At 40.4% G+C, this 18898-nt stretch overlaps 1 protein-coding gene across 2 annotated transcripts; it reads right to left on the reverse strand.

Moving 5' to 3' along the window:
* Positions 1-585: 585 nt before the first annotated feature.
* Positions 586-18228, reverse strand: LOC109507576 (disintegrin and metalloproteinase domain-containing protein 10-like). 2 transcript variants are annotated; one of them, XM_019857091.1, is made up of 16 exons: positions 18011-18228; positions 14919-15069; positions 11886-12004; positions 11420-11578; positions 10782-10927; positions 9620-9769; positions 8504-8596; positions 8203-8386; positions 7383-7546; positions 7077-7260; positions 5453-5603; positions 5183-5366; positions 4986-5094; positions 4682-4902; positions 4047-4173; positions 586-3187 (listed from the first exon to the last, which is right to left on the reverse strand). In XM_019857091.1, exons 1-16 carry the CDS (start codon positions 18075-18077, stop codon positions 3003-3005), a joined length of 2394 nt encoding a protein of 797 aa, XP_019712650.1. In that variant the 5' UTR covers positions 18078-18228; the 3' UTR covers positions 586-3002. The 2 variants fall into 2 exon arrangements, with proteins under 2 accessions (XP_019712650.1, XP_019712651.1); XM_019857092.1 differs by having other exon boundaries at positions 10827-10927; positions 18011-18226.
* Positions 18229-18898: the final 670 nt, after the last annotated feature.

Raw genomic sequence — 18898 nt, forward strand, 5'->3', positions numbered from 1 at the left:
TGTAGCTAATCAAGCTGCACTATGAACTGTCATGTTTACATTTTCTGATAAATTAATACAATTCACATCAAACACAGTATTAATATAAACTGATCAATAACTAACAATACATACATCCGGGTGTATGTTCCATTTAAAGCCGACATAGAATCAGGCGCCTGCTGTAAACAGACGGACAAATTAGCATGTGTGAAATTGTGTTGTCAACAGCACGGGAACAGCTTGTGACAAATGAATCCCATTCAATATGCAACGTTTGTAGAAGCGAAATGATCACTGAAGGTGCAGAAATGTGCGATAAATACATTTGTGTCCCTTGTGTGAAATGACAAAAAAAAAAAACAAACTTCACATTCCATGACTTGATTATCTTGCCTGCTTTATTTGGTATGATATTGAAGTTATATATGTTATGAGGGATGGGCAGAATTTTGGAATAGCCTTCATGTCTGGACTGCGATGTAACAGATGGCACCTTTGCCTGCATGCTTGTTGTATCGCAAACTGTTTCCGTAATTTTTAGTTAATAAACGAAGGAAACCCTTGAAAATCTAGAGAGAGCAGCTGACAGTAAACAGTGGTCTATTTATTGAATGAGTCGTTTAATTAATGCATTTCATGTACTCCAAAAAAATTACATTTCTTTGCACAATACAATTGATTTTTTTTTGTTTTGTTTTTTTTTTTTTTTGTAAAAATGTTCAAAGTGAACAAAAATTTCCAATACTGTATAAAACACAGTGAACATTAAAATCAGACAGTAGTATTACTTTTTAATCGTGTTCTTTCGGCCTACATCACCTACAACAATTCAAAATCAATTTGGACATTGCAGTGCACGTTTATCTAAAAACTTTTTTTTTTGTTTTAAACCAGGACTACGAAATGAAAAGTAAATTTACAGGCATTATTCTTCTGCTCTTCTAGCCAAACCATGCCACAGGATAACAAAGACTAAAATGAGAATGTCACATTAAATCCATCACACTCAAATGTTTTTTTTATATCATTGATGACAGTGGGAGAAAAAGTATCATAAGCAAACTCCAATCGAACTAGCACATACAAGAACAGAAATAACTTAAAAGGTTTGCCACATATGAACATCTTTGAATTGGAATAAAATAATAATAAAAAAAAAATCAACAGATGTATCAAAATGTAATTTTCAATTTTCAATGAAATGCAAATTTTCAAAGTACTGTACAAGTTTACATCTTAGATTCTGGAGCCAAGAATGACCAAAAAAAAAAAAAAAAATCCACTTTTTCTTTTTTGTACAGACATGACACACGCCTGATTCATCCATTATGTGACATTAACTGTGACACTTTTCCTCATCCCATCCACAGCAAAACGTGGGATCATTCTACCCTCAGGACAGTGTTGTAAGACATTAGAGTTGTGATTCAAACTGCATGCACTCCAAACGTAATAATGCCAAGATAAACCCAATTCAGGCCTGTAGGCAAAAAAATAATGCATGAAATATAGAATGCGAAAAATGATGTGCTTTATTGTTAGTGACAAGCGAATACTGAACCATGCCCAGACGACAAGATCACGTGTTATTTTGTGAAAGGGAAAGAATGCCTGAGGTGAAACGTGTCCTTCAAACGAAGCTTGCCGGTGCTTTCGGACATCACAACCAATGCAAACTGGGAAAGTGTGAGTCCAGGATGGTGACGTAGCAAAGTCAAGCTGTGTGAAAATCTGCCTCAACAGGCCTTGCTTCCTTTTATTTTGACATTAAAAGTTGTCAGCGTTGTGTTGAGACACATATTACGGACCAACGTCAATCAAGAATACTCACATTGAATTAATGCCTCTGCATGCCCACAAAAGTTCTTAAGATTTCCTATATGAGCAACAGAATGATAAGCCTCCTCTTTTTTTTTTCTTAAAAATATGTCCACAGAGTCATTTTTAAACTTATTTCCACACGCATTTCACTAATGCTCACTTCAACTAAACTGCAACTTTCCCTTCTCCTCAGCTTCAATTAGTGGTTATTCATTCTTCATATAGCTAAATTAAATTGGTAAAAGACAACAACAAAATAAATAAAAGATAAGTGGAGCGATCGTTCCCTTACGCGACACAAGCAACATGTTAGCAAGAAATAAAACAATGGATAGACGACCTTGGGGAGGGGGGAAGGAAAAAAAAAAAAAAAAAAAAAAGGATATGATGACGTTGTTCAATTTGAGAAACAAGGAAGCAAGCTACCCAAAGTGAACGAGCTCCACCTGATTGGACGACTGCAGAGATGACCCGACGGCATCAGATGGTCGGCGACAACATCCGAGGAACTCCTGGCGACCGTCATGCCTTCATTTATGTGTTAAAAGTCCTGAGAGCGCTAACCCAAAAATTAAAAAAAAAAAAAAAAAAAATCAACAAAACAGGAAGAGAGTGAAGAATTACACATTTACAGTAGAAGAAATAGTTCCTTTTCACTTATGATACACTAAATATGTACAGTCACATGCAGGAGACTGACTGTCTGCACAAGAGACCGGAGCATGTGTTCTTCGCCATTTTGGGACGTGTGGAAATCACAAAAGTGGAGCCAATCCCCCGCCGAGTGTCTCGCCTCGTTCTCGAGTGTGGCAAGAACGGCGCAAGAAAAGCACGCAACGACTCACCGGCAGCCACGGGGCATGTCACTCGAGACGACATCGCAAGAGAACCGAAACAAAATGACTAAAGTTGACCAAAGCTACAGATGATTCCTTAACTCCTTGGCACTCCTTTGAAATGAACCAAAATAAGATGACGATGGCAAAAAAAAAAAAAAAAGCTAGATTGCGCGCCGATTGAGTCCCTGGATTTTTCTCTTCTTTTCGTGTCTAAGATGGAGGATGCGGTGGTGACGAGCCACCGTGTCAGGCTTTTCTTTGGATGGAGTGACGCTTTTAAGTTTCCCACTGTAGGCACAAGGAGGAGCCAAGGCATTGGAGGGGGGTGGCGGGGGGGATTGGGTGGGGGGTGGGGTGGTCTCAGCGTCTCATCTGCCCCATCTGATAGTTCTCCCTAGGCTGACGGTGGTGTCGTTGGTGTTGCTGCTGGGCCTGCCGCTGAGGCTGCCTCTGGGCCTGCCGCGGACCACCGTGTCCGCCGTGCTGGGACTGATGCTGCACCTGGGAGCTTGCGTGCTGCTGCGCTCGCCGCCTCTTCAAAGTGCCTGTTGGAGACAAGGACACACACGGTGAGACATGTGAGATAGGAATGAGGGGATTCATTAACAGAGACCCCAAATTGCATTCATTCAATAACAGATTGCGCTTGACCAATCTGGGTTTTTTTTTATGCTTATGCCAATTCTGATATTTGGCAGAAAAAAAAAATCAGCCAATTATTGTTTGGGGGCGGGGAGGAGTACCGCTCTAACCCACCGTCATAAAGTGTTCCACAGGGTTCAATTGTGGGGCCCCTGCTGTTTTCATTATATTTGCTACCTCTGGGTTCCATTTTATTTCCTTTCACTGCTATGTTGATGACAGACAGATCAATGTCTGGTGCTGTCTACTGTTTTTAAGTTATTAATTTATTGTTTTAACTGTCTTTGTTATTATATGTCTAATTTTTACTCCACGTACAGAATTTTATATGCAGCCATGGTTGTTTTAAAGTGCTCTACAAATAAAGTTGAGTTGACAGTTGAGTTAAGTTATGCCTCGTGAATTAAATTATTTCAGGAACACAAGCAAAAATGCTTTCCTCCACTTTTTGCTGTTTAGGTGCAATTTGCGAACATATTACATAACTACGTACGTAACAAAGAGCCTCAAATAAAAACGGATTTAAAAATTGTCCTCTTATCGTCGATTACTCTTGCTTTGGTTCGGAATGTGGAGATCTGCTCAGGGCAGGTTGCAGGGCTGTGGGCCACCCCAAAAATCATGAAAAATCGCAAACTGTTTGTCTTATCGCCTTCAATCTGTATTATAAACAAATAAATAAATAACCAATACATAAAATCCCCATTAAAATCACAGTGATATAAATAAATAAATCTGTTTCGTCAAACAGTCCGAACTCACCTGGAAGTGGTTTAGGGGGAGGAAGCTTGGGGTTACTGCTGGGTGTATGTACGCTACAGATCTTAATGAAGCCTGCCATGAGCATGATGAGAGCGATGCCCATCAGTAACACTGCCCACCAGTGGGCCTGGAAATAAAATCAAGCAAACACAAAGCCTGAGTGGTGCACAAAACAAATCATTCTTCTGTTGTCTAATAACAGCTAGTTCTGTTTACAGAATGCAAGTAATTGCACAGATTAAGTTTTATGCTAGTTCTAGGGTCATCCACTTTTAAGAATGACGTTCACTCGCAATGAAAAGGCATTTGTTGTGTTCAAATATGCTTCGACACAGTCAAACAAGAGCATGCTGTCTACATGTTACAGGAAATTCAATAAATATACACCATATAAGGACACGGCACACACATTTCAAACAACGCAAAAAGGAAAATGTGTCATTCAGAGGCCGTGAGGGAGTGAAGCTTTTCACAAAAGTTACAAAATCTATATCATGTTAAATATGTTGCTGAAATTCTGATTTATATTTTAACATTTAGCCTATTTATTCAATTTGGTGAATGAGGGCAGCGGCTTGTATTCAGATATAATCACAAGCGCATCAAAAATCTGTAACAAAGTAAATTCTACATACCACAATCCACTCCGCAATGTTCTCGTAGAGCTCGGGGTTAAAAATGGCCTTCTTGAGTCGAGCCAGTGGGCCGTCCGCATCCACCAGACGACACTTCATGAACACGTCGCAGTAGCCTTTGAAGTCATTGCAGGGCGAGCCGGCCGGCAGCGTGGTCACCTTCTTATTGAAGAAACGAGCCAGACGCTCCGACCCCGTACTGCTGCATGTGTTGGGATTCACTGGAGGGATTTAGGCCCAGTCAATTAGGACATCGGCACATGAGATGCCAACCTCCAAGGCACATATTCAGTACATGACTCACTCTTCTCCATACAGCACACGTGACAAAGCTCCGTCTCATCCTTTCCTTCTTGGCTGGCGCACGTGCACGCTTCGAGTCCGTACTTCTCACAGATGGAGCCGGAGCAGCCCTGTGGGCGAGGACACGTAACGATGGTTCTGAGTCTGCATGACTTCTTTTCCATGAGGCCAGCTGTTTGCGAGTTGCGAGTCACTCACCCCGTTCAGGCAGACTTGAGTCTCGCCGTGACAAGCGGTGAAGTTGGCTTTGGGTTCCGACGACGGGCACTGGGGGCTCACTCCGTTGCACATGCCCTGATGAGCGCACTCTGACTCGTCCCTGCACTTCTCATTGCGCCCCTTGTAGTTGCACTCAGGGGTGCAACAGGGTCCCTGGCTGGGACTGCGGGCAAGAGAGCAAGATGTTGGCTGAAAAAGATCTCAAACGAAGGTCTGGCAATTAGAAGCAGACACATCTTTGCGATGTACCTGCAGACTTTGTTGGGCTTTAATTTGCACTTCTTGTTATCAGCCTGGTTGGCGTCATAGCAGCATTGGTCCCTGCACTGATCACTGTAGCCACAGTCACACTCCTCTCCTGGCTCCACAAGGCCGTTTCCGCAGATGGGCTGACCAGACTCTGGCGTACAAAGATGAAATTTGTTGCTCACGTCAAACAACTCCCCCAACAATCGAATTTATCCTGTTCTGTGACTAATCATCCACTTTCCCTTAAATGGTCTAATAATTGTTCATTCACGACAAATATACTTTGGCTTAGTTTGATAAAATTCCTGGACACTTTTCTAATTATGCAATAAAAAGTGTACAACATTGTCACGTTGTATGTATCGGACAGCAACATTTGACTCTCTTACCAATGAGTGAATTGCACCGTAAACAATTTTGGAATCTAACTATTTGCAAACATCCTGGTCTTGTTCTTGATAAAAATTTGAACTATTGAAATGTTGGTTCATGTACACTGTTCTCTACTGAACAAATACATAATCAAATCAAATCAAATGAGTTCATCTATGTAGGCCAGTGACTCACAGTGAAAGGCAGAACAATTAAATGTTCGTCCACTAGATGGCACTTAACTGGTGTATCCACTGACATTTTTGTTTGGTATTGTGTCATGAGATTTTTTTTCCCATCATTAAAATATTTCTAATGTTCAATAATTAGATCAACTCCTTGGTTATTTTGCATTCACGTTTAGCATGATGGTTATTGTATACAACAAGAGTGTTTGGTGCCAAATGGCATATTTTCAGGTGCTATTGGTGTGGCAGGGGGGCTCAAAGTCTTTGTCTACAAGTGGAGGTTAATACATCAAAATAGCTTATGAACATAGATTAATTATGATTCAGTTACCGTAACAAAAGTATGCAAAAAATGTTGATCATTCAACACAAAGATAATCATGCCGAAATTCCAAGAAGGTGGACAATTTTAAATGAAAAAAAAGGTAACTAAAGGATTATTCAGTTGCCGAAGATAATTATCGATTAATGGTAATCAATGAATCGTTGCACATCTATAGTATGTGATAAATATTCATTAAATGCACGCAAAAACGTTTTGGGGTGACCAATTCCCAGATGAGTTTACATATTAATTTTCTTTTGGGTTTGTTTCTATTGTAATATTCTATTTTCTAGAGATGGCGAATTATGTGGGCTTTCATTACCTCTAAATTGTTTGCTAATTACGAAAACTATGGGAGAAAAAAAATCTCTGAAATATTTGACTCATTGTCTATAGTCAATCTCTAAACCTTTCAGTTTTTGAACTGCAGAAGTAAAAAGTTGTACAAGATATTCTAAATTATTGAGATGTACACGACTAGAAGATATCTTTGGTAAAAAGGTCTGCAACTAAACTGAGACATATTTATTTTCATGGCTGCTAACATTTGCAATGTTGTTATTTACAATTTGTCGAAAACAAAAACACTCTCCATCTGATATTTAGAAAGAAACCAAATGAGGCCATTAAAAAAAATAGCACCGCACTAATGCCAATATTCATTTAAAATCCATTAGCATTTAAAATGTTTGTGTTTCTCTAGCCGCATATGTGAATTTGCCAACGGTGTGCTACATACCAACAAAACAGTTGCTCCTTTTTTTCTCCAGCACCTGGCTGATGTTGCGCACGCTACAGATGGAGAACTTGTTGTTGTTCAGCTTATCTCCCGACGTAGCTCTCGCATACATGATGTAATTGCCCTTCTCCTTTTTGTCTTGGCTCTTGGATTCACCCGGGGTGCACTCTGATCCAGAGTCATGCTGCGTATGAGCAAGAAAAAAAGAAAAAGAAAACAAAGGTCAATATAAGATCAGGAGACAAAGATGGCCACGCTCCATTTACTCCTTCTTGCTTGCGATTGAAAGTAGTATGAGTTACTCACCGGAGAGCCAAAGTTGTGCCCCACTTCATGTGCAAAGGTGATATGGGAGACTTTGGGAGGTACGTGGGAGGCGTAGTTCTGGACAGTGATAATGCCTGTGTTGAGAGACTTCTTCTTCCCATCGGAGTACAACTTGCTTTTTTCACAGATCCCTCCAGAACTCCCTGGCGATGATAAGCACGTTTTTAAACAAGACTCCCTCTCCAAAGCATGCATGTCATGCTGTGAGATAAGAAAACAAGATTTTACATCGTATCGTGTGTTTCATGATCTTTTTTGATGTTTGACTCTGGTTTCTGTAACAACCCCATTCAGTTGCGGTATCAAACGCTCCTGAGATGTTTTATTGATTTATTTGATTTGATTTAGCGGCAATGGTACATTGCTCACAATGTTTATGAGTCAAGAATTCTTGACCATTGGCCATGGTTAAAAGATGCAAAGATTTATAAATCACAATTGTCTATCCCAAAGTGCAAAAAAAAAAGGGCAACGTTTTTTACAATGTGTTCTATTGGCCTCCCCTAATGTGGTTAATATTGTGTAATGGAAGAAGTAGTAAACAGATTAAAGCATTTTCATCCTTGTCGGTGGCTGGCATTTTGGTCTTATGTCTCCCTCTGCTGCTGACTGAAATTGATGTCAAACTGCCCTCGGGCTCACATTGCGAAAACAGATGGTTGAATTCTTATTCCACAAACGCAATAATAATCAGAATACCATGCTGAGGACACATACAACAGATTAGTGCAAAGGATTCCCCCCCCCCCTTTAAAACCATGTTTACAGTCACTGCACAGTGACGAAAGCTCCACAGTACCTGAAGGGGCTCCCACCCAGGCCAAACCCAAGACGCCATCGTCAAAGTCTCTGTCGGTGAAAACGTAAGCCAAACAGTAGTCATCGTGGTTCTGTTCCGAGTTCAGCTCCAGGAACTTCTCCACGCCAATGTTACCAAAGCGAAATGGGTTGGACTTGTCCCTCTCATCACTGGTGGTGTTTATCTGTGTGGGAGGAAGAGAGCTTGTTTATAGGAAACGCTATGACTGAGGATTTTCAGCACAAGGAAAAGGGGTAATTTAAAAAAAAAAAAAAAAAAGGAACCTCAATAGAGTACTCACCCTGATCCGTTTCACCATGAAACTGATGTTGCGAATCCCTAAGAAGTCTGTGCCCTGATAGATGGCATTAATGGCCTTGACGTGACTGGAGATCTGAAATGGGAAGACAACAACATACAAACACATTCAGCAGAAGAATTTGATTAAATTTCCTATATATTTTAATTGCCGGTAGATTTTAATCTCTGTCTCCTATTTGGACACAAAAAATAGCTCAATCTGACACCTTCCCTACGGTGTGCACGTCAGTCAGCTATTCCACGGAAGAATGGACAAATTGAGAATGTTTAGAAATAGATTTTTTTTTACATGATGTGCATAGTATGGCGACTCACTGAGGAATATTACCCCTATAAAAATGACAATTGACTGTTTAGTTTCCCCCACTGTCGCTACAAGGACTTTGTCAAATCCTTATCCCCTAACCCTACGCTGTACAAATATGCAATTCTTCAGAAAGAGAGCCTTCAAGCTGTTTGCAGCAACTCCCAGTTGAACTTTACTGTCAAACAAAACATAAAACCACGAGAACGACAAAATGTGTCTTAAAAACTAGATGTGTCAAAATTCATCTATTAATCAACAACTAATCAAAAATAAAGTCACACTTAAAATGATCCACCTGCAGCGAAGATTTTTGGGGGCGGGAAGCTGTGGTGGAATAATGGCATTTTGATTGATTTCAATGGGGACAATGTGAATTGAACTCATGGCACCTCTCCAAATCCCGATGGGATACATGAACTGAATGGAACTAAATGCAAGGGCCTGAGTTTCTAAGAAATGTGTTGCTGACACTTGGCTTACACATATATGGGGAGCGTCAGTCTAGATTTACGTGCGTAGCTGCAATGCAGACGAACTGAAAACGTGTTTGCCATTTGGATTGGTATGATTTTGCATGGGGACTATGATTGTGTATCGACTGGCCTTTGCTATCAAGTGTGACGAAACAGCTTCAAAACAAAGACAGCTCGACGTGTTGATTAGCGTGCGGAAGGTGCAAACGGCAACTGTCGTGAGTCATCATGGCGCATTACACAAGCAGAAGTGTGTTTATGTGTGGCAAGCGCGTCCTTAATCCCACGCGGGTTTATGTGTCTCGGTGCATCTCACCTGAGCAATGACAGCCTCTCTTGTCTTGTAATACTTGTAGAAGAGGTGATCCGTTTGGATGAAGAGCTGGCACGTGTTCTTCTCAGCCTGCGCCATTCTCTTCTTTCTCAGCATCACAGATTCATTAAGGACCGCTTGACTGTGGAGTGCCTGGTGTGCGGGAGGAGGAAATAGACTGCCGTTAAATTAAACATAGTGTACTGTAAGGGCATTTACAACCAAACAGCGGCTGAATAAATCATGTCTGATATTTCGGGCTTCTAGTTTTAAAAGTGCAGAATGTTCATACAACATGCATTGCTTCTGCATGTTATGCATAAAAGGAAGAGGAAGAAATAACGACAAGTGCATTTCACAAAAAAAAAAAACAAAAAAAAAAAAAACAATTCAAACACACTGTGTGGATTGAGGACGATGACATGAAGTCTTTCATGAAGACCACATAATAAGCTATTGAGATCCAATACAAGCGATGTATCCGATATTCTGCAGTTTGGCAGATGGTTATCAAAAGTTCCAAAAAGAGGCTTCAAGTTGTATATTCACAATGTTATTGTCAAACTAAACATAAAACAAATAAAATTGCACATTGTGTATTGTGTGTAAACAACCAAAATAAATTGGCCTGAGGGAATTCCCCTCGCTGATTGTTGGGATGTCGCAACCCTTAAGGCAATGGATATTTGAACGCAAACGGGGGAGCCACATGCAGACAGAAAATGTAACAATACTAATAGGCCTGTATTTTTTTTTTTTTAATCCTCGGCCAAAAAAACCTAATATTATAGGAGTTTACCGAGTCAACTTACTTGTTGACCTCTTCCTCGTCTATCGATGCATTTCTGCGCTATCCTGCGCTCACACCAGAAGGAGCCGTACAATGAATGAATCATATGCGCAAACTGTTAAAAACTTTTTTCTTATTTAATTATGTTATTACAAAACACACTGCATATATTTTGGTTGTTTTTGTGTGAGATGGCAACAAATTCATGGCATTTCCAGTCAACTCGGTCGGTGTGAATTAAAGCAGTGCATTCCTATCATTTGTCAGGCAGAATATTTGACTGAACTCTTGGATATCATTTGATCACGTGGTCATACTGTAAATTTCCCAGGCCATGTTTGCCAATGGGATGAACATATCAGATTTATTGCTTTCCTCTCTGCGAAACACTTGCAACTGCGAGCGTGTGCTGAAGATCACCTTGGACGGCTCTTCGACAGCAGACGCTTGGTACTTCTTCATCTTCTCGAACACCGAGCTATCAGCACAGCCGCCCTCCGGGCCGTACTTGTGAGGATAGTCTGAGTGAAAGAGGCCGACACAACACTGTCAAGATTATGGAGATAACGTTAGCTACTTAACCCTCTGAGTCACTGTGTGATGCTATTCAGGATCAGCTAATGGGTTGTCCTTACATGCCACCTGAGCCTCGGTCGCATTGTACGCTTACTTTATTTACTAATTCCTCTCATATTTACACACAGGCTTTATGTAAAAGGTGATTACAAATTAAATGAGTGCTGCTCACTATCCCTACCGAGGTTGTACAGACAGCTTTAATGAGTCGGTACCCTGAGAGAAAGATCATGTTACTCAGCTAATGAGCACCCTGGATAGCCTTGCTCTTCAGGGGGTGGCGGCGGGGTTCACACCAATCGGCCTGCATCAGCTCAGCGAGATTAACTTTACACTTTCGGATCACACGTATGCATATGCAATCAGTATATTAGACAGAATCGCTTCCTGCGAGGCCCATTTGAGCAATCGTGAGCTTGCAGTTGTCAAGGACTCACCTATGTCGTCCTCATGGTACATGACAGAGTGGAAAGGCACGTCTTTGCCCTCCAGGTATCGCTCAGTGGGCTCCACGTAGTAGTTGCCGTGGTAACTCTGAATGAAGCCCTCAAATTTACCATCTACGATGGAGCCATGAGCAAGTGTACCTTTCTCACCTGGGGAGACATATTACAGACAGGGACATTTTTTATTACAGACTGAGGAACAGCAAGAAAATAGACCGCAGGAGCTCAGTGGAGAATAAAACTGAAACATACTTAACAATTCAACTTGCTTTATCCTGAAACCAACCCCAGGCCTGAATCCGTTTTCCACACCATTAACTATATAAATTTCTACAGAATGTTAAATTTGTTATGACTATTTTTGGGGAGGTTTGTGCTCATGACTCCTTCTCTTCTCAGCATCTTTTTTGAGGCTAGTCCGCACAGAGTACTTTCCTTTAGGGTAGACTTTTCTCACCATATATTTCTCCAGTGTAGATGTGAGAGGTATCATATGTCGACTCTTCTCCTGAAACTTCCACCTTCAAGTCTGGTGTGAACAAACTGGTATCTCTCTTCATGCGTAAATTAAAATGCCTGAAATAAAGTAAAGAGAGAACGTGAACAAAAGAACTTCATCCGCATATTTATAGCAATGATGTAAAATATTTGATATTTTGCAGAGGTGTGCGCTTGATTTCGATTCAAATTGGGCCTCACTTAAGGAGATTGACAACATTTGTGCAGTCTTTGAGGAAGAGAGGAAAAGCAAATGAAAGTGGGAAAGTGAAACCATGGCTGTTCTGTTGTAGAGTTTTTATTCCTAAAGGAGGGGAGAAATAAAAAGTAAACATTGGCATTCTTTGGACATTCACAAGCGCTCTTGGTTAGCGGGTGTAGAGCACCCAAGCTGAGTAAAATGAAATTCTGAAAAGCAGACTTGGGCTTGTTACCACCATGAAGCAAAGTAACTCATCTCCACTACCCAGTTTTGTTTTAATTTGACAGCTTGCAAGAAAAATCAGTCAGAATAAGAATCGCATGTCCCACTATCATTTTTAAATCAGGCAGCGGCACTCTGAATATACACAAACCAATATGTAATAACAGATTGGAATATTCCATGTGTGAACTTTAAAAACACATCCTGTGGTTGTAAATGTATCGCAATAAAGGGAATGTTCAAAGGGACCATTGTGTGCCTATCTTTGCCGAGGACAATTCAAACAGGAAAAGCAACTGACAAAATCTTTGCTTTTCAAGGAAACAGGCGTCTTCCTTCCGTGTTCTGCACGGCTCTTATCATTCCCCCGCCTATTAAGCAGCGTCTGAGGTTGGCAACAGCAGGCTCCGCTCCACGCAGGAGGATAAACAGTCGTTGCCGAGCTCAGAGCCAGATGGCCGTGGAGAGTGTGGCGGACGCGCTCATACTTAAAAAAAAAAAAAAAAGCCACCTCCTCACCATACCAAAAAAATAAATAAATTAACTAAACATCAACATATTAGGTTTAACATAAATACCTTTTTTTCCCAGGTATGCCTATAATTGTGTCAATCATTTCCAATCTACAATGTATTGTAATCATCCATCTCACACGTTCAGTGTCAAGAAATGGGAGACAATGACATTAATTTGAGGAAATGAAAAGAAGACAATTCGCCAAATTAGAGGAACAGATTCAAGCTTTTCATCGGACACTCCCATTTGAAGTTTACTGGAAAAATTGTTCTTTCAAACACCAAAATGTTCAACCTGACCATATCACTTAACAAAAAGCCCGCAAGGGTAATGCCAACATAGGCGAATGAAAATAAGCACAGATGTTATGATAATTATAAATCTTTAATGAACTGCTTCATGGAACCTAACACCAGTGTGAAAAAGCATAACCCCATATCTGAGTAATCATGCTTTAATTTATGAACAAAATAGTGTAGCTCGTTCCAGAGCAGCCACAGGCATTGAGCAGCTTAGAATCAGAAACACTTGGCCAACATAACGACATCTAATACAAGGTTTTTCTATCAAAATAACTGCCTTGAAAAATATTTGGAAAGCTTTGCTTGAATTGACATCACCATAATTGTATTTATGATGCATGCTCACGCTATTATTAGTCATCATTTTAAATGCAGATGACAGCGGCAGGATTAACCAATAGATTGGCTCTCAATTAAAGGCTATCTCGGCCCAAAAAAAATGTGTGATTTCGCCGAGCCAAGATTAAAAGCGATGATATTTTGACATGTCACAAAACTAAATTAGCACCCAGTCAGCTAGCTCTGGTCATCGCGGATACGGCTCACAGTCCCGAAGCAATAGGGCAGAGTTTGCACCCTTTTCACTGCACCATAGCGGCTCGATTCTACTTTGAGGTAATCAGTTTTCCTTCACTACTTCCTCAGTAGTCACAGGATGCATATTAGCAAAAAGACACGAAAAAAAAAAAAAACCACCTTGAGACTACTGTAGCAAAGAAGAGACTGGAGAGTACAACACTGCAGCATCTCAAGCTGAAACTGGGTAAGATATCATTATGATGTTATTTTTGTCATTCCTAGCCATGTGTATTTGAATCGTCCAATGATACGAGGATATCTAATCCGTTGCACCAATGACGGGCCGGCAGTAGTAGTGACACTTGCGGCGTCGTGTTGTCAATGTTCAATGGAGAAGGGACAACAACGTGGTATCTGGGGGTCGCTTGGGGGGCAGATTGGGATGCATTCTAGTCCCGAATTCATGTATTTTTGGCATTGCAGCTTGGAACACGACTCAACTTTGTGCTGTTTTCATTTTCGACTACCTTACTATTGTGTTATCACTAAACTAGTGTTAACTGCTTCAATAAAAACAGACCAGTCAAGCACAATAAACAAGTAACAGCTCTACATAAGTGTTTACAGTTTTTAAAATGAATGAATGAAGTGAATAAAAAGCATAGAGCGTGTCACAATCATCGGCAATGATCCAGCAATTAATTTGGATACGTTATTGTCAAAGTTCACCGCGCTCCATTGCTCCCTGAGCTTGCAATGATTGACGATAGCTCAAGTCCGCTCTTACTTTAATCCTTTTGGTTTTGCAACTGAGCAACAGCAGCTCTCAGGAGTCACACCCAATTTCCGAGGTGAATCACAGCGCTTGATAAAAGCTTGCACTTCACATTTACCATTTCACAGTAGCGCCGCTGACAACATAAGCGGCAAAGCTTTGTGCAGAGACAGGAAATCATAAAATTACTTTATACTGATATGATAAAGCTACCAAAGAAAGAATCAGAAATGTGCCACCGAGACAACCTCCAGCCATTGAGCATGTCGAGGATGGAAGTAACCGAGGCGAATTACCTTTCCCCATATACTTTTAAAAGTGTGCTGATACTTCCAATGAAATGTAAACAATATGGGTATATATGTTTGTCAAAACAGGGACAAAACAACACGCATAAGTAGGAATTAAAAATCTTGAACACAAAAACATTTGGATTTCATTTCAAAGTTTACCAACCTTCCATGAGCGTGAAAATCTAAATGAAGAAACTGGTCTTCATGAGAAACTGCCCTTTTAGCCCTCTGGTGGTTGCTGTGGACCAGCTCTGCGTCATAAGAAAGGCCTTCATAGTGCCGGATGTACTTGTTGAGGGGATTCCGGTAGTGTCCTGGATGGGGGCAAACAGGAAGACATACAGTATAGCAAATTTTTGAAAGTAGAGGCTTTTAAAATATTGAAAGCAGTAGTAATCTCAAGTCTATTAGTCGGTATCACTAAAAGACGCCTTTGGGACTTCCGTTTTTCACAGAAGAAAAGTTGACATATCCCATTAAAGCTCATTTTCAGTGCATTACGTAGATGTTACGCAACAGTAAAATGTGCAAACAGCAAATTAACTGAGCTTTCTGATAGGGTGTGGACAATGACAGGGTGGACACTTTTGGCTCAGATGTGAGAACATTACCAGCATGGTTCAGTTTGTAAGATGACTGTGTATGGTTTATAACAAATATATTTAAATTCTTGAGAGGTTTTTTTTCTCAAATGATATTTTGCAATGCCAGGGTGGATATGTTAATGTCGACAACAGCCAGTTACACAAATAAAATGATGAAAATTATGAATTGTGTGTAAATAAATACTCGGCCACTAGCCACAGGTTCAGCCTCCATTGAATCAAAAAAAAAAAATGGTGATTGTATGTCATGAAAAACAGAGCGTTTCCTTAAGGGTCAGAATGGACAACAATTCAGCATTATTCTGAAAACAGAACATACATAATCAAATGACTCATTTGATCAAATAACTTATTGTGACAAGTTCAAAGATGAAAAATGCACTTGGTTTTCATGTACATTTTTCATCTATTACGATTTAACCATAATTGATGAGGAAAAAAACAACAACAAACAAGATGGCATGCACGTATCTCGCTAAAAAGGAACTGCCTTCATAGCTGTGCTCAACAACCCCAAGTGTCACAGTGTAATTATTTCTCCACATGAAGAGTGGATGGATGGTGGGCACGAAGGAGAATGGTGCTCGAGCACCTCTACCCGTTTTGTCCCACTGCTTCACACTCCAAAAAGCAGCCTGAATTCCATTTGCACAAAACAAGACCACAACGCGGAATTGTGCTGCACAAAATGACAGCAATGCAACCCTTTGCCGAGCACTACATTGTATTTGCAGGGTCATATTATGGCAACATGCAGGAGGTATTTTCAGTAAATGTGATTCTCTGTAATTACGCCTGAGAGGCGGAATTTCCATCATCAGGAGTAACAATGGAACAGACAGTAGAAAGAGCTAGTTCACTGCTCACGTGCATTATGAAAAATGCAGGTGTTGACATTAAATTTTTCATTGAGGTGAGTATGAGAGGTAAAAACTCTAACTACTCTGGAATATTCTAATTTCTACAAGCAAGAGACATTTATGCCACTTCTGTGAACAGTACATCACTTTGGAATTTTCGCATGAAAGTTCACAACAACCACAAACTGAGCTTTTGATGAGAAATTCCATGCATAAAAAAATGTCTTCAGACCTGACCTTCTTTTTGGTGAATGTTGTTAGCCAAATAGCAAAACTTTCCAAATCATTTTTAAATTACTGTCACAGTATCAATAAAAATACCAATTTGAAGAATTGTTTTTTTCTTTATGTCTGTGTAAGTCATGGTTATCCACAAAGATTAAGTTCAGGCAACATCAAGGCTTATTTGTTGACTTTTCTTTTTCTTTTTTTTTTTTAACTGACACTGCAAGTGACTCCCAAGTGCTGCCCTGGCATGTATCAAATGTTTTACAACAAAAACAAACACACACCAGCAGTATATATGTATGACAAATAATATAAAAATAAACATTGTTTAAATTATACGTATGTCGTTTGCCTAATAGTATCATAGCCTAAGTCATTTGTAATTTACTGTCACACAAAAAAAACAACAACAACAACAACAGCAAAGTGGTTACGAAAAATGATGATTTTGTCTGTGTGTAAGTCATGCTTATTGATAAAGACTGAGTTGAGGCAACTGGACACCTTCTTGTTTGTTGAATCGATTTGTTTTAACGTTAAAAAAAACGACGCTATGTAGTTGACTCCCTGTGCTGCAAAGTCATGTAGCAAGTGTATGACATAATCAGTCAGACACCAGCAGTATATTAAAACATGGAACCATGAAAAATAATCGAAGATGAACAACGTTTAAATGTATTTCGTTGGCCCTTTAAGCATAATAGCCCAAGTCTTTTTTAGCTTACTGTATGTTCTCTTAAGTGTATGTGGAAGTCGTGTTTATCCACAAATAGAGCTGAGGCAAATACAGTACACTCTTCTAGTCGAATTTTTTTAAACGTTAAAAAAAATAAAGGACAGTATGTACTGTAGTTGACTCCCCAGTGCTGCATAATCATGTAGCAAGTGTTTTACGACACAATTAACAACAGTAGAATATTAGAACACTTAAAACAGGAAAAATAAGCGAAAATTAACATCGTTTTCAATAGAATATCGCCCTAAACTTGATTTATGCAGTCGCGTATTGCGTTAGCTGTAGAGTAATATTCCTTAGAGTGTAAACACTTGCGACATAAAAGACAAACTTCACCACAACTTACGTGGGAATTGTTAACATGGAACGTGACTGTTGTTTAAAAAAGTAGACTGTAGAATGACTTTGGCGGCGATTGTGTACATGTAACAGAGTGAGCTCTACGGTAGCATAAAGCTAACGGTCTGTTGAAGGCAGCCACAGTCAGCATCTCCCGTATTCTCACAACAATGGACGTCGGCGAGATGAGTACAAAAATACAACATACACCTGACGACAAGAACGGTGACAACACGCACAGGGACAAGATAAACTTCGTTATTTTTCAACGCGTCTCTCGATTCCGTGCAAGACTTTCCGCCGTATCTCGTTTTCGGGCGAGACCACGGCGAAAAGGGTGCAGTCCCCCGTCACAAAAGCAGGCCCCGCTGATCCCGAACCTTAGCCGTTAAGCTAGCTTAGCTAGGCAGTCTTTCAGCAAGCCCCTTATCCACATCTTTTATCCGCGTAGTTTCCCGCCCCCCTCCCACGAAAACGCGTCGCTCACCTTGAGTGTCGTGCAGCAGGTAAGCAAAGAGGACAAGTTTCAGGAGAAGCATATCGGTTAGCTCCATTGTTAAAGCATTGATGCCGTTTGCACTTTATTGTCCTAGTTAGATAGGCGCAGACGCCCTGTGTGTTTATTGCAGCTTCCACTGGTCGCCCCCTCGCTTCTGCGCGCTGACGTCACGCGCAGCGCAGTTGCTATCCCTTCCCCCGAATGCGTCCAGCATCCCGGACACTTCCATTAGGTACACCGAAACACACTCACTACATCGAATGTAATTTCACCCTTTATGAAGACAAGTGCAGTTTTGAGTGACACTGTAAATTTAAATGATATAATTTTTGCTGTGGTTTGAGATTACAGTACGGGGGATAGGAACCGGGCAGGAAAAGCGAAAATCCACGTAGCCTATTGACGTCCAAAATGCATTGATAAAAAGATAATTTTTTTTAAATAAAACAATTATTGGAAAAAAAACTCAGATAAACCTCCAATAAGCGTTTTCCGAAAATTTAGGGTTGCCCCCCTCAAAAATAAAAAAATATATAAAAAAAGAACTAATCTGCGAATAGTTGAAAACGCAGTTGCTGAAAAAGAACCCGGTGCCTTGAGAGCTTTGGGAGTGAACTAAATAAAATCTCTCGTACATCAATCGGTACTCTCCCCACTACGTCTGGTGTGTTCTCCTGCTCTGTGCCAAATCCTCTGTCTGCCTACACGCAGGCGGCCCAGCCCATTTGCGCTGCCTGTCATTCGTTGCTTAGTAACGGGCTCACGGCACATTTTGAGCAGTTCTGTTCAGAGTTTCACATCACTGCTTTGAAATACAAAAAGCTACTCAGTGATGCAAGGTGTAACAAGAAGTACTCTTGGAAGAAGTTGTCTGTT

This window comes from Hippocampus comes, unplaced genomic scaffold (assembly GCF_001891065.2).
Source record: "Hippocampus comes isolate QL1 unplaced genomic scaffold, H_comes_QL1_v1.1 scaffold186, whole genome shotgun sequence".
Taxonomy (NCBI): Eukaryota; Metazoa; Chordata; class Actinopteri; order Syngnathiformes; family Syngnathidae; genus Hippocampus; species Hippocampus comes.